This window comes from Serinus canaria, chromosome 1A (assembly GCF_022539315.1).
Source record: "Serinus canaria isolate serCan28SL12 chromosome 1A, serCan2020, whole genome shotgun sequence".
In the NCBI taxonomy this organism is placed as follows: Eukaryota; Metazoa; Chordata; class Aves; order Passeriformes; family Fringillidae; genus Serinus; species Serinus canaria.
Genome location: NC_066314.1, coordinates 13,208,744 through 13,231,616, shown reverse-complemented (window position 1 = coordinate 13,231,616; position 22,873 = coordinate 13,208,744). Strand labels below are relative to the sequence as shown.

General features: G+C 37.9%; 1 protein-coding gene across 9 annotated transcripts in view; it reads left to right on the top strand.

Annotated features, from left to right (window-relative positions):
- Positions 1–19,451, top strand: part of ATXN7L1 (ataxin 7 like 1) — a 110,226-nt gene extending 90,775 nt beyond the window's left edge. For 8 of the 9 annotated variants that reach the window (XM_050984548.1, XM_030237920.2, XM_050984556.1 and 5 more), the window contains 7 exons: positions 130–212; positions 1,064–1,320; positions 3,513–3,705; positions 5,992–6,113; positions 8,726–9,677; positions 13,567–13,641; positions 16,801–19,451. In XM_050984548.1, coding sequence (XP_050840505.1) covers positions 130–212; positions 1,064–1,320; positions 3,513–3,705; positions 5,992–6,113; positions 8,726–9,677; positions 13,567–13,641; positions 16,801–16,842 — 1,724 coding nt within the window. In that variant the 3' untranslated portion in view covers positions 16,843–19,451. Of the gene's footprint in view, positions 1–129; positions 213–1,063; positions 1,321–3,512; positions 3,706–5,991; positions 6,114–8,725; positions 9,678–13,566; positions 13,642–16,348 lie in introns of all 9 variants that reach the window. The other variant, XM_030237921.2, reaches the window with a different exon arrangement.
- Positions 19,452–22,873: the final 3,422 nt, after the last annotated feature.

Here is a 22,873-nt window from a genome sequence, read left to right as displayed (position 1 = left end):
GGATCAGTGGTTCAGGTTGAGCCTGACTAAACCAAATTCTAACAGGCAAAAATGATAAGCTACTCTGGTTAAAACTTCTATAATAATCTATTTTTTTTTTGTCTCATTTCCCATTCTCCCACTAAACAGAAAGAGAATTTGACCCAAATAAGCACTGTGGAGTACTGGATCCTGAAACAAAGAAACCTTGCACAAGATCACTCACCTGCAAGGTATTTTTCTTAGAAGATAAAATATCAGATGCTTTGTTGTAGTTTAAATCCTACCACAGTAGTTTGAGAGGTCATACCTGCTCCTGTCTTACAGACAATGGGTATGGTATTCAGGCGCTGTCTTCAGGTAATTCTTTTGTGTAATTCTGTTTCTTTGAATCAGAGCATCTGCATTATTCCACTGATATTTCTAAAAAGATTTTTTTTCATGTCATTTTATTATGCAAAAAGCATTAACGTTTCATGTAGAAGCCCAAGTGTTATTTTAAATGCTTCTTTTTTGGTTCATGTGTGCAACAATGTTAAAGTATAGTCAGTTTTTAGTAAAAAAAATTACCATATTTTTGTATAATAAATTACTTGGAGGCTGCCCTTGTGATAGTAATAACTCCTGCATCAAAAAGTAGCTGCAATGTGAGACATTTCTAATGAACATTTGTACGTGTATGTGCTGCCTGTCAGTAGAGATCATCAGCTAAATTTGCTTTAAAATCTATTCATGTTTTTCAATCCAATGAAATCAGTTTTTCATTGTAAGTTAAAAGCTACAATGATTTTCTTAATATCTTTAAATTACTGCAATTCTATTTTCCATCTTGAAAGGTAAGTCAATAGTCTCTATTATATAAAAATTGTTGCAAAAAGTAATTTTAGCCTTGATGTTGGCATTTCTTAAGAATGACTTTATAAGTTATCAAAGATAATGTGGAATAGCAGCTTTATTTCCATAACTGTGGCTAAAGTTGTTTGAAGTAGATTTTATCTTTTAGAGTAGTGGTGTATCAGAAGTATAGAGGACTCATAAACAATGTCATGCACACACAAATGCTTTTTAACCACCCTATTTTTAGACTCATTCACTTAATCATCGACGAGCAGTTCCAGGCCGTAAAAAACAGTTTGACATCCTTCTAGCTGAACACAAAGCTCGATCCAGGGAAAAAGAAGTTGCAAAAGACAAAGAGCATCCACCATCTGCAAGGGAAAACTATCAGAGCCAGCCCACACCAGCACAAGACTCTCTGTCAGGATCCTCAGTGAACTCTGGGCAAGAATCTAAAGTAACGTCTCCTGCAAAATCTAGACCACCAAATTCTGTACTTCCAAGGTAAGCAGTTCTTCAGTGTGGAATGTTGCATTTTGAAGGTGCTGTAAGAAATTTCTTAGACATTCATAAGCTCATTTAAAAGTATTTAATACTTCTTTAGGCTATTACACAATAAAACATACTAATATAAGAATTTCTGCTAGCTTATATTAACTGAACTCTGTCCATGGTAGCTTGTGATCTAATTAGGAGTGAGGAAAGGAATAGTGTCCACCCTTGGCTCAGAATCTCAGACTAACTGCATTTTTTGCTAAAATGGTAGTTATAATTAGGAAAGATTATATTCAAGTCATTTGGTCACAATTGAGAGGAAAAGTCTGTTTACATGAATCAGTGTAGGTATTAGTGGTAAAATTCTGTACATTTATATAAGAATTTTTCTCCAGAAATACTTTTCCAATTACGGTGTAATTTAGTGTTGATTTAAAACTATTGATATGAAACTATCCGTAGTATGTCTTCCCTTGTTTTGAAGATTTTTCTTAGAAAGGACAAAAACATTCTTCAGAAGAACAATGAAAACTTCTGAAGGCATCCTTTTGCAAAAAACAGTGTGAGGTATTTGATCTACTGAATTCTAATTATCCTCTGGAAAACTTCCCTTATGTTTTGTCTATTTGTGGGATTTTTTGGCACTAATTTTGGTTGGAGTGCATAGAGCTAAATTAGTTGGCTTTTTTCATCTTTATATTCTTTCATCATTCATTTCTTTGCAGAAACCTTGGTTAGGACTGGGTGCTCATAGTCCCTATTTCCTACTACAATAGTACTTATGAAGTATCAAAGAGATACTTCTTGTATTTGCAGTCTCAGACAGCTGTTTCCAATGTTTTCTGTGTGGCCACCAAGCCTGAATGAAGTTTCATTCCTGCAGTGGCAGAGATGGGCCTTGCAGGGTTTGAGTGAAAAAACAATGAAAGAATACCACAGATGAATTGGTGCTTTTCTGCCTAATTCTTGTAAAAGCAGTGACCTTACACTGAGAGGAGCACAGACAGGCAGGTAGAAATGGGGTTTAGTAGGTGTTGCAGTCAAAGTAGCAAAACTGGAGTGCAATTCCATGAGAGTCAGCTGCAGAAATTGCAGAGGTAGCAGTATTCGAGGAGGAGGATTTTAGCAGTCAGACGCTGTTTGTAGTCTGCGTTTCTTTTTCTGTTGCATTGTCTCTGTTGGGTTGTCCTGCCTGTTTCAGAGCAGCCACGGAGGCCTTGTGGCTTCTCTGTGTTGGCCAGTAAGCCTGGGACTCTGCTGCTGCTGCCAGTGGCACAGCCCGCCACGCTCCGCCGAGCCCTCCGGGGCTATGGAGCGCCCGACGGCCCCGCCCGGTGGCAGCGGCTGCGGCGCTTGTCCTGTGCTGATGCCATGGCTCAGCAACCCCTGCACTTGTCCTGTGCTGATGCCATGGCTCAGCAACCCCTGCACTTGTCCTGTGCTGATGCCATGGCTCAGCAACCCCTGTGCAGGTCAGGAGAGGGCTCCGGTCCGCAGGCTCAGGGACTGCTCTGTCCTGAGAGCATGAATTCGTGAGGCTGAAGAAGATCATCTACAGATTTTGCCCCATATGGACATCTCCTCCAGCCTCAGAGCTCTCAATACATACTTTGTTGTACAGACTGTAATTGAGAAGCTTTTCCACTCCCATGTCTAATCTAATCTGTTTTCAAACTACTTTTGAAAGGCAAGGCACCATCATACCCTGTGGTGCAAAGACATTCCTTCTTTGTTTCATTGCATTTTAGACAAATGAAAACCTACATGCTGTGAGGAGCTTTCCCAGTTACTGCTCTCACTAATCTACCTGTAGAGTGGGTTAGCTAAACACTCATATTTAGTACACTAATTTTAGTAGGATTTTTGTAATTGGACCCTTGGGATTAAGCAAGTAGCAGAGTAATGGTGCAGTGTAAAAAGATTTTTTTTATACCTGATATTTATTTGTGTTTTAGATATACTTTGTATCTCTCAAGATCTGAAATCCAACTTCATGACAAATTTAAAATTTCAAGCAATAGAAGGGTGCTTTGGATGACAAACCCACAGTATATTTCTGACAAGATGAAATGTCAGCTCTTCAGTGTCTTTAACTGTCCTTATTTACATTGATCATTTCTGGCATCATTTGTTTTGATGCCAGCAGGTAGGTTTATAGAGCCTTTGAACACTGATGATTTAAATGTATATTCTCCTTCTAGACCTTCATCTGCAAATAGCATAAACAGCACCAGTTCTTCAAACCACAGTGGGTACGTACCAGAACTGCCACTGCCTTCCATGGGAGGAGATATCACAAGCAGATTGTCCAGTGATGAAGGAGAAGCGGATGGAGCTGAAGAATCTGAGAAATTAGACTGTCACTTTTCTGGACACCATCCCAGACCTCTTGGGGTATGTGTCAGTCTCTGGCATGCCTTGCCATTGTTCTTGCATAATTAGGGAGGGGAGAACAAATAAGTAATTTAATAAGAAGGTAAGGAATGAAGACCTTACTTTCTGAAAACTGTTCTAAGAGAAAAAATACATTTAATAGAAAAGGGTAAGGATGTGATAAGGTAGGAGGAGACCACTGGTCAGTACACATGGTACATTGATGTAGGACAAGATGGGCAGCAGAAAATCAGAAGTTCTATTTTTAGATTGTCCTCTCAGTAGACCTCGAATTGGGTGTAGTTCTGCTAAACTGAGGAAAGTTTGATTGCTTTAAATGTGACATGAGCAGACATTCTCTTGGTTGCAGTTCCTACAAAACTGTACCTTGCAGTTGGTGGCAGAAGACTAGTACAGTGCTCCATTGATTTCTGTAGTCTGGTTTGAAGCAGTAATTAAATGTAATTTATGTGAGTGTATGCGAACTTAGAAATAATTTCTTCATTTTTCTCAAAATGGAAGGGCTCTGGTGGTGGCTCAGGTATGTGTTTGAGCAGCTGGTTTTGTCTTTCTCCTGTTTTACTGAGAAATTTCATAGTAGTAAAAGCTGCTTTGTGATACTATCTCTGCAGTGTGAATTTGTTTACACTGTTCAAACCAAGAAGCAGGGGGAGAATTCTTGAAATTCTTAGGAGTTGTTTCTCAGAAAAATTGAGCCAAGGAATACACTTAGGTGTTTTCCATATGATATGCAGAATAAAACAAACATTGTGATAACTGGTAGCATTGTTTGTATTCCCTAGTGCAAAGGAGAACTTGTTACTGTCACACAGCAGAAAAAAGCATGACCTAAACATTAAAGGACTGTCAGACGAAATCCTGTATTTGGTTCTTGCAGAGAAAATGTGAATTACTGTAGTCCACATAATGCTATGATATGCAGAAACCTCTTGTTTCCTTGGTACTATTGTGTGCTGCTTTGGTATTGCTGACTGCTTCTCTATGAATTAAAAACTAAAGGTTCACTGCATGGGTGCCCACACAATTCAAAAAATAATCTAAGTGCAGCCAGTTCTTGTGCATGCCTCAGCAGTGAGGCGTGGCTGTCAATAACCATTTTGGTTTAGGATCCTAGTTCTGTTTAAAGGCAAACCCACTGACTCATCTGTTCTCTGAAATCTTAGCATCTCTTAACTAAAGCAGTTACTGATAGTTAAACCAGTTCTTGGTCTGTATCAGTGTGAAGTCAGAAAATATAATGTTAATCACCTCCAGATCATGATAAATTGCTGAATTTTGTATTAAAAAAGACTGTTTTTCTTACTAAGTCCCTCTCCTGGCCACGTGGTAATAATTAAACAGGGGGAAAGTCAGTAGCTACTTAAATTGCCTCTTGTTGGTACTTGATGTTACTGGTAGTCCACTGGGAGGTGAGGCTAGTTTGTCAACTTAGGTGGTGGTTTTAATTAACCTGTTTAACCTTGTCATGAAACAGACTTAAAATGAACAGTTGCAGTCTCCACTTGCTGTCCATTAAGCTGACAAGTACTTTGAACAGATGCTCTTCTACCACATCAGTGCTTCTGCTATCAGCCAGAATTGCTGTGACTGGGTCCATTGTATGATGGAGAGTTGTCTTGTTTTTTGAGGATGGTTTCTAACAGGTTTCTCTCCTACAAACAGGCATTGCATCATTTAGATCAGTAAGACTGGGCTGAAACAAGAGCAGATTCCTGATTGTAACATTTGAATGTAGTAGGACTTTTCAGGAAGTTCTCCCCTTCAGAGGAAGGGGTGCATGTACTCCTGAGCTCTGCAGAATTCTTTAAATACTCCTCCTCCAGTTGATTTTCATGCACTGTGAAGAGTGTATCCCATGTTCTGTTGTAGCACAGATGCCATGGATGATAATTTACTTTTTTACTGAAATGTCAGGGGTTTGTTTATTAAGTAGATACTAAAGATGTTCCCATTGCACTTTTTTCCCTCTTCAGTTATATTTTTATTGCTGTCATGCAATTATGAGATGTAAGACACCCAGAACAGTGTAACTTGTCTTTCTGATACATTCTTTCTCTGGCACTAATTCATTGATGAAGTTTGAAATATACTTTACACTAAGCTGAAATACTATGCCCATATTTCATAATTCTTAAAAAAACTATGCTGTAGATAATGAAAACCACGTTTTAAAAGAAGTTTCATATGCATGATACAAATTACAACGGTGTTCCCTGATCAGTCAATAAATATTTCATGATGTAGAAATACGTTTTATAAGCAACATTGAAATACCTTTTCTTTCAGTTCTGTTCATATGGCAGTCGCTTAATGGGAAGAGGGTACTATGTCTTTGACAGAAGATGGGACCATTTTCGATTCGCACTGAACTCCATGGTAGAAAAACACTTGAACTCACAGATGTGGAAGTAAGTGGGATTTTTATGCTTGGTGGGTAATTTACATTTTTCATTCTGTAAAACTTCTAAATTAAGCACTCCATGGCCAGCGTTTGTAAAATTACCTCTTAATTAATTACCTCTATTAAGGTATAGCAGTAACCTGTGTACAAATCTTCTCTTCTCTGTTAAAGAATATACAGCCCAACAGAACAATCTCCTGGTCCAATGTAAGTTTCTGCCAGATTTAGGATTCTTTCTAGTCCCTTGGAATGCAGATTTTTGCTTAGAATTTTATGCCTTTATCATGCCCCTGTATCACCCATTCAGGCTTTGCTTGCAAGACTTATGAGTTGTAAGATAAGGAACTTGGTGCACATCTGTCTGTGTGCAAGATGGAATATGATAGGTTTTTAATTCATAGTGCCCTTACTGCCTTTGGGATCTTAAAATTCTGATTATTACTCACTATCACATATGCAGGTTCCAAGCACTATAGGGTTTGAATACACAGAGTCATTGAAATAGACTGCACTTCTAAAAAAAGAAGTAATTCTTAAGTTTCTTTATAAAAAAAAAAGTAATTAAAAGTTCATAGAATCTAAAGATAGGATTGATTTTTTGGGGGTATTCTGCTACAGAATATGCATTCTTCTTCCAGTGTAATGATGCTAAAGTGCAGTGTTTCATGTCACTGTTTATTATCAGGACTGTGTTATATTCTTTGGATGCCAGCCATTAGATAAACAAGGTTTGATTTTTATTTAAATATATATTTTTAAGCGCTAAAGCTTGGCTTGTCTGACTAACCTGGCAACTTAATGATAACATTGTGCTAGGAGTTTAGAAATGGTTGGTTTAGAAATGGTTGGTTCTGCCATAAAAGGGCCAGTTTCATGTCTGTTCAGAGACTGATCCTGCTCAATCTGCTTTGTAAATTCGTAAACTAGTGTCTGTCACCTTCCACAAATAAAAATATTTTAGTTTCCTTATATAGGAAGATTAAAATTTGTTACCTATTGGCTTTGTTTGTCAGGAGAAAAGATGCTTGAGCATCTGAAAAAACATATACCACCACTAGTACAAACTAGTACAGAAAACCAAACCTCTACAGTAGTTATTCGAAACCAGAAGTAAGCAGGCCTTATCCTGCTCCCACTAAATCTGATTTTAAAAGTTTTCCCAAATTTTAGCTATTTATGTAATCCCTAATACTTTAATGAGCTCCAGCCATACTCACTTGTCTGTGTAACACAGGAAGCTGACAGTGCCTAACCCTTGTTTTACTCCTCTGCTGTCCTCAACCCTCCTCTGGGCTGACCTTTCCCTGTGCTCCCCAAGCAGAGCTGGGTGTGAGGCTGCTGATCTATAGCTCTGCAGCTGTGGCCAGAGGTGCAGGGATGCAGGGCCATGTTCTCAGAACTGTAACATTAACAAAGCACTTTTATCCCTAGTTCTCAAAGTACTTTGCAAAGGTGGGTAGGAATTGCTGGCCCTTCTTTAAAAGGAACCTGAAGGGCAGCTCTGATAAGCAGCTGTGTTTGCATTGCAAGTGGCAGGCAGTAGGACTTCCTCACTTCTGACAGCATGGACCGTATGTAATCCCTTATGTAACTGTGCCATAAACAGTGTTCTGTCCAACAGTCTCCATAGGAGGAATACCTGGAGAGAACACTTGTAATTAGGATTTGATTTATGATAAAACAGCACACCCAGGGCTGCTCTTTTATCGTATTCCTGTGAGGGCAAGAGTAAGCCTTTAAAAATGGGAAAGGTGTCAGTAGTGAGGATAACAAGGGCAGAGTTATGGGGCTGCACAGCTTCTTAGAAAAGAGAAATAGGATTAAACTGTGAATTAAATATAAGTCTAAATAATGGGAAAAGATCATGTAATAGTTTTCCAAGAGACATTATGAAGGTCTGGCTCTTCAATAATGCCACATTAGATAAAATAATAGGTGATGGCTGAATGGAAAGGAATTTGAATACATCCTACTAATTTCACAGATAATATTATTATACTTTCTTCTCAAAAGAGTATTCAGCTGTTTATAAAGCTTATCAAGCTCTGTTTAATATTTTGTCAATTTTTCAATATTAGTGAAAATTAATCAATAATTTGCCTGTTTAATCCCACCTAAACAGCTCTCAAATGAGCTGTTGGAAATAGCACAGCATTGGAAAGGGGTGATCTTTCCTCTTTGTGCTCAATGATTAAGTGCTTCACAATCCCCCAGACTGGCTCATTTACTACCTTAATGAAATCTAACCTATGAGTTTAGGTTGATATTGAAACTGTTCCACAATCTGAACTTTGAAGCAAAATATATGTAAATAATGAAACACAGTGACTAGGATATGAATAGGTGCCACTGTCAGGCATTTTACGTGCATTTTTTAACTGTTTGGTAAAGTAAGAGAAGGAAAAAGGAAATTAAATTTGTAATACTGTGTTTAAATTGTAATACTATGCACTTAATTGCTGTACATGATTAATAGAATAGAATAGAATAGGAATCAAAATTATAATGAACTAGGTTTGCCTTTTTGAAGAAGTTAATGGAAATTATTTCCTATCTGCAATTTTTTGGATGGAATTTTTTATGTATCTCCTTTTTTTTTTCCTTTCCTTTTCTGTTTAGGAAAATCCCTCCTGCAGCAGACAGTCCCATGCCTTCTCCAGCAGCACATGTCTCCACTCCTTTTCCAGCATCAGTCTTACAGCCCTTCAGCAACCCCAGTGCAGTGTATATTCCTTCAACACCTATCAGTTCAAGGATCACTTCTTCTTACATAATGACATCAGCCATGTTATCAAATGCAGCCTTTGTGACAACGGCAGAGACGAATTCCATTATGTCACACACCACAGCTTTTCCTCACGTGGCTGCAAGCCTAAGTATCATGGACTCAACTTTTAAGGCCCCATCAGCTGTGTCACCAGTGCCAGCAGTCATCCCTTCCCCATCCCACAAGCCATCCAAAACAAAAACCAGCAAATCCTCAAAAGTGAAAGACCTGTCATCTCGGAGTGATGAGTCTTCAAGTAACAAAAAGAAAAAGCCGCAGTCGTCGTCTTCATCGTCGTCATCATCCTCATTATCTTTGCAGACATCTTCCTCATCTTCATTTTCAGGGTCCCACAAAAAGAACTGTGTCCTGAACCCCAGTTCAACGTTGAACTCCTATCAGGCGACATCCTCCTATAACAGTGTGTCTGTGCACAATACCAATAATGGAACAAGCCCACTCAGTGCCAAATCGGAGCCCTCAGGACGGACTTCATTGTCAAGTAGTTCAACAGACTCAGTGAAACACATGAGCATGGTAGTGAGCAGTATTGATGCTTCTAATCTGTCTGTATCTTCTCTCGTGCACCACTCAGGGGACCACTCCCTGGGAGCACATAATGCAGTGTCTTCTCTACCCCTTTCTTTTGACAAATCAGAAGGAAAAAAACGTAAAAACTCTAGTTCTAGTAGCAAAGCCTGTAAAATCACTAAAATGCCTGGTATGAATAGTGTTCATAGAAAGAGCACTGCCAACCTTATTTCTGCGGTCCCAGATCCTACAAGCAGCTCCATCTCTCGGCAGGTAAGGGACTCTTCCAGTTATTTTTTTGCAGATCATGTCTGACTTCCTTGAAATATTTCATCCATTCTGAAAAGAAAATACCGCATTTGCTTCAGATGGGTTTTCATCACACAACTTACTTTCTAGGTTAATACAGAAGCATATTTGTATTTGTTTTGTACCAGTCATAGAAAGATGTTTTGAATGTTAAAAAAATTTTTATATATATATATATACACAGACATATGTGTATGTGTGTGTATATATATATATATATATATATACACATTCTCAAAATATTTTATGAAATTTTTTATTCAATTATTAAAGTAGCTATTTGTATCTCTGAAAGTAAAATTGAATGTCCAGAATGGATAAATAATTTTTAGAAAAAATTTTTTTTCTTAATTCTCATCTCTCTGAAATAAATTGTGATACTGAAACAGGAAGATGAGAGTCAGAATTTCTGTTTATTTCTTTTTCCAAACTTGTTGCTGGGGTTCATTTCCTAATGCTATGCTAGTCTCTTCATATCTCTTCTGTAAAACACATCTGCCTTTCTCCTGGAGAGAGCCTGAGGTGCCTGACCACAGATGTTGTTCCCTGTTTGAAACTGGAAAAATTAAGAAATTAAGTTCTTAACTGGATGGATGACCTTTAGGGGATATTTGGTTACTTTTTTTTTGGTACCTGTGTTCACAGAATATTGAAGTCAGTGCAGCAGATAAGGTTACACACGCTTCCTTCATTGATAGCAGCAGAGCTTTGGCTCCTCTTTCAGTGGTGCTATACAACAACAAAAGTAAATGTGAAGTAAGATCTGGTGGGAAAGCTGCCAATATGATCTTTATAATGATCTACTGTTTCATTCTGCTACTGTGTCCAGTGCTGTGCAGAGCACACAAAACAACACTTGGCCCTGGCATCTGGAAGACAAAGCCATAGAAAATAGGATACCTCAGAGAATCCAGAGAAAGTAGCTTAGGAAATTTTGTTTTGGTTTGGGTTGGTTTTTTTTGTTTGTGAAACTCTCGTTTCCTAAGGATATTGCACATAAAAACAAATGGAATTTTGAAAAGAAGATGGTAAGGGCAAAGCAATCCATAGGTAATATGGCAGAAATGGGAGAGGGAAAAGGGAACAAATGAACCTAAAGCTACTGTAGGAGACAGAGTGAATGTCTCAAAGAATGGCCTAGCAGGTATATTTTCTCTTTCCTATTTCCAGCAGAGGTGCAACAGAGATTACTTGTTTGGCTTTTTAAAATGGGAAGTGGCATTGGCTTTCTATTGTAAGCCTCTTAAATGTGTCCTGCAGTCAGAACTGCTGTTCAAGTAACTGAAGTCAGTAGAGGTTGCTGTAAATTCTTCCATCTTTCACACAATCTGAATTTTGAAACAGGTGTGCCCAAAAAGATTAAATTGCCCTGAGGTTTAAGGTGTCAAATGGAAAGAAAAAGTAAGTACAAATTGGTACTTTGGTAGAAACATGGGTAATAGGAAATGGATTGTATCATCTTTTCCCAGGACACAGACTGTGTCTGTAGCTAGTGCAGTGTGAGGAAATCTTCCAGAGGAGGTTCTGAGTTCAAATCCTGAGCTCAAATCCTGAGCTCCCTTGGGATCAAATCTGTTCCTGTGTGTCATTCCTCTTTCAATTTGTGATATGTTTCATTGTGTTGCACAGCAATAGAAGTAAATAAACCACAAGAAATCAATCAGAGGTCTTTGCTGAATATTTGTAAAAGTGTCATTCTGACTAGTATTTTTTTCTTAAGTAAGAGGTTAAATATTTGTAATGAGTGTCACAATATACAGATATTTAAACAGGTTAAAACATTATATTAAATATTATACATATATTAAAACATGTTACCTCCTCAGAAATAGGAGGTTAAATGGAGTTAATTGTATTTCAGATGTCTAGCTGGCAGCTAATTGTCTTTGTGCCAAGGATACTCTATGCAATACAAAATAAATTGAATTTGTACCCAGTTAAGCATATGGGTCAAATAATATTACATAGTCTACATGTGTATATTGAAGCTCTGGAGAATACAATACTTAAGTTCCCTTTTAAGCTGTGCTGTTTGACTTGATGTATTCTAGAAATACAATTACATTAAAAATCCCACCCCAAAAAAATGGTATGGCTTAAAATCTTGCTCCTGTTCCTTCATGTAACAGGGGAAGTTGAAGAGACTAAGAACACAGCAACAGGTGATAGGCTCAGGTATAGTTTTCTTATTTAATTCAACTCTAGACTGGTTAGGTCGTAACTGGAAGTGTAAATCATTGGGTTTTGAAGTACACTTTATTTTTAAAGGACACTGGGGAAAAAAACAGGATTTGAGTTTTGGTCTCCCGCTTATACTTTTGAAATGGTGTTTCCCATCATTAAAGACCCAAGACATCTGGGAAACTTTCTTTCCTTTCAGAGTGCTGTACCTGTTCAGCCTGTGTGGCTATTTCTCCATTTAAAATGAGGATGTGTATTTATTATGAAGGGGTTTATGAATGCTGTAATGGTGTATGTAGAGAAGAAAGATTTCCAGATGTGTCCCGGTGTTCTGAATAACCAGGAAAGACAAAAGGTTGTGTATCTTTAGTCAAGATTTGTAGCTGAAGAATGTTATCCTCTAAAGAACAGCTGAGGCAGGTAAAACAAGCTGAAGGAAGCAAGACAGGCAAAGACCCATCCTTTTAATCTTCATGCACCATGGGAGCACCTTCAAAAATAGCTGTAAATAAAAAATTTAAACATTTATTCTGAACAGAATGTGAACAGAGAACACTGTTTCAAACAATCACTGTGTGGGAAAGGGCAGGTCTGGAGAGGAGGAGAGAGGCTACCTTTGACTCTGTACCTGAAATGGCAGAATAACAAACAGTGCTGCAGAAGGGAAGGAGAATGCTGCTCTTGTGCAGGCCCTGCCAGCCCATGCCACAGCCCCAACAAGTCAGTAAGAAACTGGCTGCTGCATTTCTCACTGTTTAGGTGACTGGTCCTTGCTACCTCTCCATCAAAGGATTAAAATGATGTTACTTGAAGTCAGTGACTTTGTAAACAGCTATTCACACTGCAGTCATCTGCCATTTACAGACAGGTGTCTGTGGTTGTGTTTTATCAGTCTTGTAACCCCTGAGGAGCTACTCCTGTGACTCAACAGCTGTGTCCCTTCTTATATCACAACAGAAATATCTACACCATGTTTACAGGTCATTTTAGAAAAACCTATGACAGGCTGCTCTTGCAGATTGTTTGTGCTGTAAACTCACAAACAATCAGATGGAATATTTGCAGTATTATAATTAAGTACTTTTAAAATGGATGTATGTGTACTACAATTTTCACTCATTCCCAGAGAACTTCTCTGATGCAGTAAATGGATACAAATGCAAATTTGAACCTCTGGAGTTTCATTCTTGTGATTAATATTTGCTTTATTGAGTTATGATGTAGGGGAAAAAAATGGAATAATTTAGGACATGCTCTGGTTCTTGGCCACTTGGTTTGAGCTCCCCAGGAGTGGGGAAGGTCTCCTGGGGAGGATCCCATGACTTGGAGTACTCTGTGCTCTCTGAATAGCTGCCCTAAGTGACTCCAGTAACTAGAGAAACAAGTATTTCAGTCTAGAGAGGTGGGGGGGTTATTCCTTCAGCTATTGTTTTGTATGTTGTTTTCTGACCTGTAACAGTATTTATGTGCCTTTTAAGACTATTTAAATTATATAGGCTCTGAGAGATAATGATGATTCTATCTGGAGCGTATCTTTTGCAATAGCAAAATACCTGTGTTCCAAATGCAACATGATTAGTACCACATTACGCAGGGAAGGGATGGCCATCACCAGCATCTGAATTCAACTCACAAGTATGCCTCTCAATACTGCTCAATTAATGTTTTTCAGATTGGAAAAAATAGCAGTGTAGCTTTGTCACAATCCAGTCCTTCGAGTACATCAAACCCAGTACACAACAGACAAGTAAGTTGCTTTTTAAAAAGTGTGCTTAAGTAGTCTGTAAGCAGTTTTGAAACATTTTATGCTATAAAACCTTTAAATACAATTTCTTTATGAATCCAGTTCTTTAAAGAAGCTGCCTTTTGGTGAACTGATACTAGATTTCTCCTCTCATATAATTTTTTTCCAGCTATTTTCCCATCCAAGAGTTATGAATGACACATTTTTTGGTTGTTTTTTACCACCTGTATTATGGTTCAGGTTGGCTCATGTGCTGCTCACTGGCTGTTGCTTTGGTGATAGAGGCTCAGCAGCAGCAGATCTCTGTTGTTTTTTCTATCCCACTTCTCCTGCTGAGCAAGATGGCACAGCAGAGTCCCCAGACTGGCACAGGAGGGACAGCAGTTAAAAATAGGCCAACAGTGAAGCAGCAAAGGGAGAGCAGAAACAGGACAGAGAAGACGAGGCATTTGACTATTCAGAGAAACTAATCTGAAAGCATAACTAACCCATGTGTAATGTGAGTTCTTCTTAAACAGTCTCTGAGTTAGATAATGATAATAAATGCTGTAACTCAGCTTTTTTGATCCAGCTCTCATCTGTCTGGACTGCTACACTGGTGTATTTTAATAGGGCCCCTACTATTTGATTCTCCAACTTGAGTACTTTATCGAGAATATAATATCAAGTTCTTTAGTGTGAAAAGGTTTCCCACCTCAGCAAGGTGTAGTCACAAGTAATCCAGAGGTTTTTTCTGCACAGCCAGTGTCTTAGAATTCTTTTCTGTATTCTGGCTGAATTATGCATGAGTAGTTATTCCAAATGGTTGTGCTGTTAGTTTCTGCTGTGTAGACACAGGAAAAGAACAGTAATGATAACCCAGACCCACACTTTATGCCCATTCAAAACACTCTGAATCTCTCATATTTTGAGATGAACTGCCAAACAGATTTTTTTTTTCTTCTCTCTCACTGCTGAATGCAAAGCAATATAGGTATGGAAGAATTACTCTGAAGGGAAAAATGTGGAAAGTTTCTTCATACTTCTAAGGAGTGGCATTCCTGTATGACACTGTCATCCAACTGCTAGTGACAAACTGTTCTGAAGTGCAAAACTGTTTTTGTTTTAACGTCTTGCTCCTGTGTTAGTATAACATACACACTACCCGAGGAGCAGAACTTGTTGGGATCTGTTGCCTAGATCCCATGGGGAAAACCTCAGAGTACAAAACATTAATTTTGTGTCAGCTCTATGTAAACTGAGATTATTGCAGAGCTTTTCAGCTGCCTGTTTTCATAACTTTATCAAAAATAGAAGTGTTTGCTTGTTTTAAGCCCCACAAACTCTTCCTTTTTAAAAATATGTTTGTCAGTTTGGTAGATGAATGTGGAGCTCAAATTATAAATACCAAAAAAAAAAAATCAAGTTGATCCTAAGTTTTATTAAACTTTTTTTTTTTAAACTTGCACAGGATTTTAGTATTTGGAACCATGAATAATGATTCCCTATTTAATAAATGCTTGTCACTGTCAAATCTGAGCTGCTTTGTTGGTAGCTTTTATGTCTAATCTAGCAATTGAATAGTCCCTAAATAAAATTTCTGCCTTAAACTATGCTGTAATATTTCATTATGAAGGTGTTAATAATTTGGTAACAATAAGTGGATCTTCAAGTATATGCTGTGTCAGTAAAGGTATTACAGCGGAAGCTGAGCTGTCTTGTTCTGAATGTAACTATAACCATGATGATCAGGGAGTCCGAGTGAAGCAAGGTCCCTAGGCAGAGACAATCTCTGCTACACACCAGGGTTTATAGTTGGAAAAATCTGGCAAGTTTTCATGAATACATCACAACAACAGACTTGTAACAATGCAGCTGGAAGCAGAGTTGCAGCTGCTGAGCTAAATGTGCATATGGAGCAGTTCCACTGGACTGCCTCTGCTGAGTTCCCTGGCCAGGCAACCTGGCGGAGCTGTCTGCTGGCACAGCAGGGGAGCCAAAGGGAGAGGATTGTTGTTCTCAAGAGAAGGGAGAGGGGTCCATAACTCACCACAGGGTTGAGTGGCTGGGTGAGAATGTGGCTTTTGGAAAATTGTGTTGGGCTGTAAACCCAACCCACACCCCAGTCTCATTGCACCTGTGACTGCCCAGGTGCAGTCCGGCTGGGAGAGCAGCCAGTGGCCTTGCTAAAGCAGCCAGAGTGAGAGACACACAGCAGTGCTGTGAAAGTCACCTGCCACCCTTAACTGAGTGTTTCTCATTGTTGAGTTGTGAGCAGAAGGTGGCCTGTACTTGTTCTGATGTCACAGGAGTAGCTGCTTTTGATCATTTGCTCCATGTATTGAAGTTCACTTGGGTTCCCCATGGGACTGGTGGATGATGAGAATTGTTGTGCGCCTGTGAGTTCTATCCCATTGCATTAAACTCCATCAGGCTGAACTCAAACAGATTCTTCTCAATTAATGTTTAATATGAATATTGCTGTCCCTCTTTGAGACCTGAATTAGGGATTGTATACATAAAAGCCTGCCTGTTTTTCCAACTATTATTGTTGCTTTAGTAAAAGAAATTCTACTTTTCCCTACAAAAACTACTTGATCTTTAACAAAAATTAATTGAATGGTAGTTTTACAGTCAAATTATTTGTGCCTGTATGTATTAAACGTTTGTTTTCTCCAGTTTTTATTCTTGTTCTAGGTTTTTAACTAATCAAGTCTTTTTGTCTTCATAGTGCTTTTAGGTGCCTGAAAGTGTTAACACTTCAAGACCTCAGTATGCGGTGGTTTTTAAATACTGAATAACTAGATCATTTTATTAAGGGAAGGTGACAACGTGTATGCTGTGTGAGGATTCCTTGTGCATGAAAACATGCTGTGTAGAGGAAAAGATTCTTCAGAGTTGTCGTCTAATTGCTGCTCTTTATTTGTAATGATAACCAAGTTAATGAACATGAAATTCACCAAAGCTTACTAAAATCAGACCGTCCCAAAAGGAAATATGCCGTTTATTCAAAGCAGTTCCTTTTCTTAAAGGTCTAATGTAATCAGTAAACAGGGAGGAAATTTAGTTCAGGGACTTGAAATAAATTCCTGCTTTGAGTACTGTCAGCTACAGACATTATTGAAGTGTTTTATACCAAAAGACATTGTGTGATTTTGAACCTGGCTCTGGTTTCTCTTTTAGAAGACATCAAACCGGACTGGTAGAATAAGGACTCTTCCATAACAAGGAAAAGGAACCAGCCTATAATCTCTAGCTCTCAGCAGCCCTACTCCACAGGGTTTTTCTTTTCTATGTCCTGCAGATGGATTTAATCTTTTATGAATTTGTGGTTTTAATGAGAATTAAATTTACAGAAAACTGTAATAGTGATTTGTTTAGTTTTTCCACTTGTATTTGCCACTGATCTGTGCGTTCTGCTTGGTTATGTTTCATGCCTTTTAAAGCTGTTAGCGTTGCAATGCTCCCTTTGTTTACTAACCAGAACACAATGGACATTCCAAAAAAAAAAAAATCCAGACCATGATTTGAATTTATTTAAAGGATCTCCAAATTTTTTCATTAAATAAAAAGTACAGTAATTCTGTATTTAAGCTTGTCCTATGGATAAAAATTGAGTGCATTTCTTAGTAATTTGCAAACAGCTGGGGCACTGCAACTTTAGGGACTAATCCTGATTGGTGCTCTGTACCTACAGCATTTAATAATTTCAGTGGGAACTCTGAGTGTTCAGCCTCTTCCAGAATCAGGCTCTTAAGGAATCTGTACTTCAATCAATGCATAGCAGAATTTTGCACCAAACTGTAATTACTGTTATCAGGGGTCCAATGTGCAAAATCCCCATATCCTGGGGGATTTCCAGACCCTTAAGAACACAGCACTTGATAACTTCAGTGAGCAGTTTGGGTTTGCGAGGACAGGAGTTGAGCAGATTGGCTTGCATTAATAGAATTGCACTGACAGTGTTTCTTATAGGATTACTGAATAATTTTTTAATAAAATATAGATTTTATAATCAGGAAGCCAATACTAGGTACTGGAACAATAGTACAGAGGAGTTAATTTTTATTTCTACAGTGTTAAAAGTGCACTTATATGCTGGTTTATTTACATCTTGGGGAAAGGCGAGAGACTGCAAATAGGGAGATTATTACTACTTTCTTTTTTAAAAAAAGAAGGGTTAAGGCAAATTTTAAGACTAAAAATGTTTAAGCAATTATAAACAAGGCTAGACCCTTTGAAAAAAAGTTTAGAAATATTCTTAAAATAAATTTTTATAGTGTTAATTTTGTAATAATTTATGTTTTGCTATACTTCAGAGCTAACTGACCGGAATAGTTTCAGAAACAGTATGAAACTTAGGAAAGTTTAAGCAATGTTTATATTTTTAAAATGTTCTTTGAATTATGTTTTTATTGTACATTTCTTCAGACTGAAAAATGTGTACATATCTTTGTTATTTTTGCACAATTTTTGTCTTGTTCAGTTTTAGGAGCAGTACTATGTTGATTTTTTTTTAATTTATTTTGAGTTATAAAACTGCAGGATTTTAAAAATCTCAGTAACAAAGTCATCCTCTGTAATCAATGAACTGCTATTTCTAGTTGTTGAGGGAAAACAGTGGTTGTGAGATTCAGTGGTTGCTTCTGAGAAATAATGCTAATCAGTGACTGAAGGAGCAATTTTGTAGTTTTAGGAAGCTTTAGCTGTTTCCATGCATCTTTTAATTGGAAAGCTGAATTATGGAGCCTGTCCTTTGAATGCTGCTTAAATTTTATTTTCAACTGGCTTACACCTGACAGCATTTCAGGAAAGTTAAGCACGAAGTAAAATTCCCTGGTGTTCTTTCATCAGCAAAGAATCATTATTTAATTAAACGTATCGGAAATTTTAGCCTGCAAAATGAAATGGAAGTAAACTTTGGGAAAAAAGCGGATACAAACTGGACCAGCCTATAATGCATTCTTAGTGTAGCATTCACTCGTAGTTCTTTTTCTTCCCCATTTGCCTGAAAACTTTGTGATTTGTTTCCAGCAATAGAGGCTCAGAAGCTTTGGTTGTTCCACATACGCAATGCATAGGCCCGTCAGCCATAAAAAGCGACTTGGATAACTTGTATGCCTTCTTTTGTATCGATGTAACAATTGTAAATAGTGCTGATCGACCTTTGTAGAGAATAGTTTATACAGCATATTCTATTATTGCTGATTCTCAGTGAACTATTGTTTTAAAAAAAAAGAAGAAAAAAAGAAATTTTTCTATTTACACCTTATATTTTGTTATGCTGTTGACCCATGGCACTTTAACAAAACTCTGTGGGTTTTGCATAGCTGGTCAGTCATGGGATATATTAAATAACTGTTGTTGCACAGAAATGAATTTGCACCTGCTATATTGTGCTTTCCTACTACAGATTTTAGAACCTTTTCCAGAAGACTTTTGAAGAAAGCATGTCCAATCATTCTAAGAAAAAAAAAATGCCATACTTGTACAGCCAATTTCTTTTCTACAATCCATATTTTGTAACACTAAGTATTTTCATTCTTTGTCCTGCACCTTTATGTATTAGCAGTATCAAATAGAATTCATTCCATGCTTGTGATAATTGTAAGCAGAATAAATGTCTAAAGTAGGTGTAAATAGTAAATTCTATGGCTTACAGTTTAAAAAAGGAAAACCAGAACAAACATGTATCTGATTGATACTGCCATGGTTCAACACCGGGCCTGGAGATATTCTCTAGTGAGCGATTGTATTTTTTGTTTTTTGCTTTATTATTATTTTTTTTTGTAACATGGCTTTGTAAATAAAATAATTTATATGTTTGTAAGAAACAGATGGGGTTTGTTATTATTTCTCTTTGCAAAGCAAAAATGGTGTGTATTGCTTTCTCTTTCCAGAGGCTGAAATGCACTTTGCAGATGCCCTGCACTGAGAATTCCATGGTTGTTCAAAAGATCTGCCCAGCTTTCTGAACAGGGCTGAGTTGCCCTGGGATTATTTTTGGCATTCATGTCTAAAATATTTCTGTATTTACATGTCAAGACACGTGCAGCGATCAGCTACTGAGGGGTTTTGCACTGATAAACCATTTTTAAATTCCTTTGCTTAGCTGAATGCATTTTCTCATTCTTTATCAGTGTAAGAATTAACTTTGTTACAGCTGCTAGATTTAGGAATTCTTACTTCAATGGGCAGAACAAATTTATAACCAGTCTTATTATCATCATTAATACTGAACCTGCAGCTCTTATCTAGGCTTTAAGATTCTTGTTCTGTGCAAAGCCTGTTCCAATTACAGATTGAGACTTAAATTGTTCATTGGCTCGACAGCTCTGCAGAGAGGATTGCAGTTTTTTCTCTTGCAGCCACCCTCTTCTGCAAATCTGGGAAAGATGGACATTTTTATGCTCCTTTTATGAAGTATCTGGAAACTGTCTTGGAGATACTGTAGGGAAGATGCCCACAATTACAGTACCTTTTTTAAAAGCAAGCAATTTGGATTGCAAACCACATTTTGTGTGCACACACTCAGAACTGGCAGAGGAGATAGGAAGCTGGGCTGCCTGCAGGAAAAGGGAATTGAAAGAAGGAAATTTTACTTTCTAGGTAAACAGCTCTTTGTATTGCACTTTCTGATTCCTGTCACAGAAGCTAATCCTGAATTTCCTCTTTACTGTCCAGTTAATGTCTTGATCTGAGATACTAAGCTACTTGTATTTTGAAAGCTTTTTTTAAATTTTTTCCACTACAGAAGAAATGAATATCATTAAATAGTAGTAGATGCTGAAGTTTCATTTGATAAAAGTGGTCTCCATGTATGGCTAAAGAGTAATTCTGTGTTCATAAGATGCTTTGCTATTTCTTGCAGCCATTAGAAATAAAAACTGCAGCCAAGAAAACAGAATATGGCTAATATCTTAGTTGGTTGCCATCACTGCCTAAGGCCAGCAAAGGTTGAAGACCACTGACTTCCCAAAAATGAATCTGCAGTTTTTTAGCTCGTTTGGGTTTGTTGGAATGATCTATATATTTGGAGCTAGGTTTCCCCTCCTTTTTTTGGTTATGTGCAAGTGTTCTGCTTGTAGCACTCCTCTCCTGCTCGTGTTCTGTAACATGCTCTAAATACCACCCATTTTAGAGAGAAGCAAATCACACTGTAACTTCTTTATTCATTGCACTCTCATTTTTATGCTTCTGTTTTTACCATGGAACTATTTATTTTAGAAAGAAGTTATTGCTGTGTGCAACCAGGATCTGTTTTATTCTTCCAAATCTGTCAGGATTCACAATTGGAAAAAATGCCAAATACTGATTCCAGAAATATTTGGAGGAGAGTCATACAACACATTCAGACTTCAGAACACAAGAATGTTTATTTCATTTCATGCAAATCTTTCTATGCTGTTTTGCTCCTTGAATACTTCCTGAAAGCAACTATTCAAAGCAAATGCAGATCTCTTTTAAAAGACACTTTCCTAAGTAGAAGAAAGCTGAAGCTGATCATTGAGCAGTAGGTGCCAGTCTGCCCTTTGCCTGGAGGATCCATAGCAGGCGGTGCTGAGCTCATGTTCTCATTTTGTAAGGCACTACAAATGACACAAGCTGGATTCTTTTCTGTGGGGTTTTGTTGTTTATGGCTGACCCAAACATATTTAGCTCTGTGATCTGTTGTCCCTACAGAAAGGAAAAGGGAAGCTTTAGGAGAAGTTTGCCAACAATAATAATCAGGTTCAGGAGAACTTGATTTGAGGGTAAGGACACCAGTAGGGATTTGAGATGGGCACTATCTTCAGCTGTGCCCTTTGCCCATTTCCCAAATGTGACATATTGAGCTCTGAAATTCAGTCTGGATTTGATTAACTTGGAGCAGTTGCTACCATGGTTGATGTGACACCACAAGGGTGTCACATCAACCATGTAGAATCCACAGGTGTGAAGGTCTTTTGGTATAAGTACAAGAATGGCCTGATGAACACGAGTGCAGCCCTGGGAGTCCTGTGTCTGTGTCAGCTCATTTCCAGCCTGGTTCTAATGAGGCAGCAGATGAAATGGTAATGGAGGAGACATCACTGCAGAAGAGAAACCATCATCCCTTTCCAGTGGGAAATTTCCTCAGTGCTGATTTGGAGCACCATGGCACAGGTGAGTGAGATAGGTCACTACTGGGAAATGACTACACAGGCTCAACCTCTTTGCCTTTTCCACCACAGCTACAGAATATATATGTATAAATAAATAAATGAATATATATATATATATATATATATATATCTTGCCTCAGTTCTAAGGTGTTCTCAACAGCCTAAACAAGAAACCTTCCCCTCTGGTCAGTCTTAAATTGCAATTATTTGTCTTTCTTTTTCTTTAGTTTTCTCTTATTTTGATCCATAATCAGTTGGGGGATTTTGTGGTGTGGTTTCTTGGGCATTTAGGGTTTTTATTGTTTTTATAATCTCGTCTTGAGCTATTCCTTCCATATTACTTTTCTTTAGGATTTGTGTTTTTTTCAACACCTGGTAACTCTGCTTTTACAAAGTACTGACTGACGTGACTACAGCTAGAGTAGATGTATGGATTTGCAATCAAGTCCAGGAAAAGACAGGAGTTACTCTTCAGAAACACAAACCTTTGGAGATGCACAATCCATACTTCTGCTTCCTAACTGCATGCCCACCTTTTTTTTGCTCAAAATGTGTTTGAACTATGGGGTGTCAGAGACACTGAGGCAATGGAGATGGACCTCTCCCACCCTGTGTAGTGTGAGCTCATTCTACAGATACTGCTGGAATAAAAGCATCTGTGCTTTGAAGAGCCATGGGCTTAGAGCCATACTTACACAGGAAAATATGTGTATCTCAAAGAAAGCAGGCTCCTGCTCAAGTAACTTCTTTTTTCTCCCCTTTCCGTCAGCAGGAGTCCAACCATAGTTCCAGGAAATCAGTTTCATGGCTTTTCAGCCATCTAAGTGGACAGTTCTGTTAGAAGACAGTAAAGTCTTCTGATATCAATCTAGGCATGTTGTGATGTATTCTTCTCCTTCACTCAGAAACAAGAAGTATTTTTGTAATTCCTGATTTATTTTTCCCAGTACATGATTTCTGATGGCAGAATTCTTTATTTTGCAGCTGACTGGGGGAAAGGAAGAAAAAAAGCCAACATTCACAGCTTAGACAGATGACTATAGGCTCTTGTTCTTGTGGAGAGAACTGGGATGGCACAAGTGGTGATCCAGCTATTTCTGCAGTACATCAAG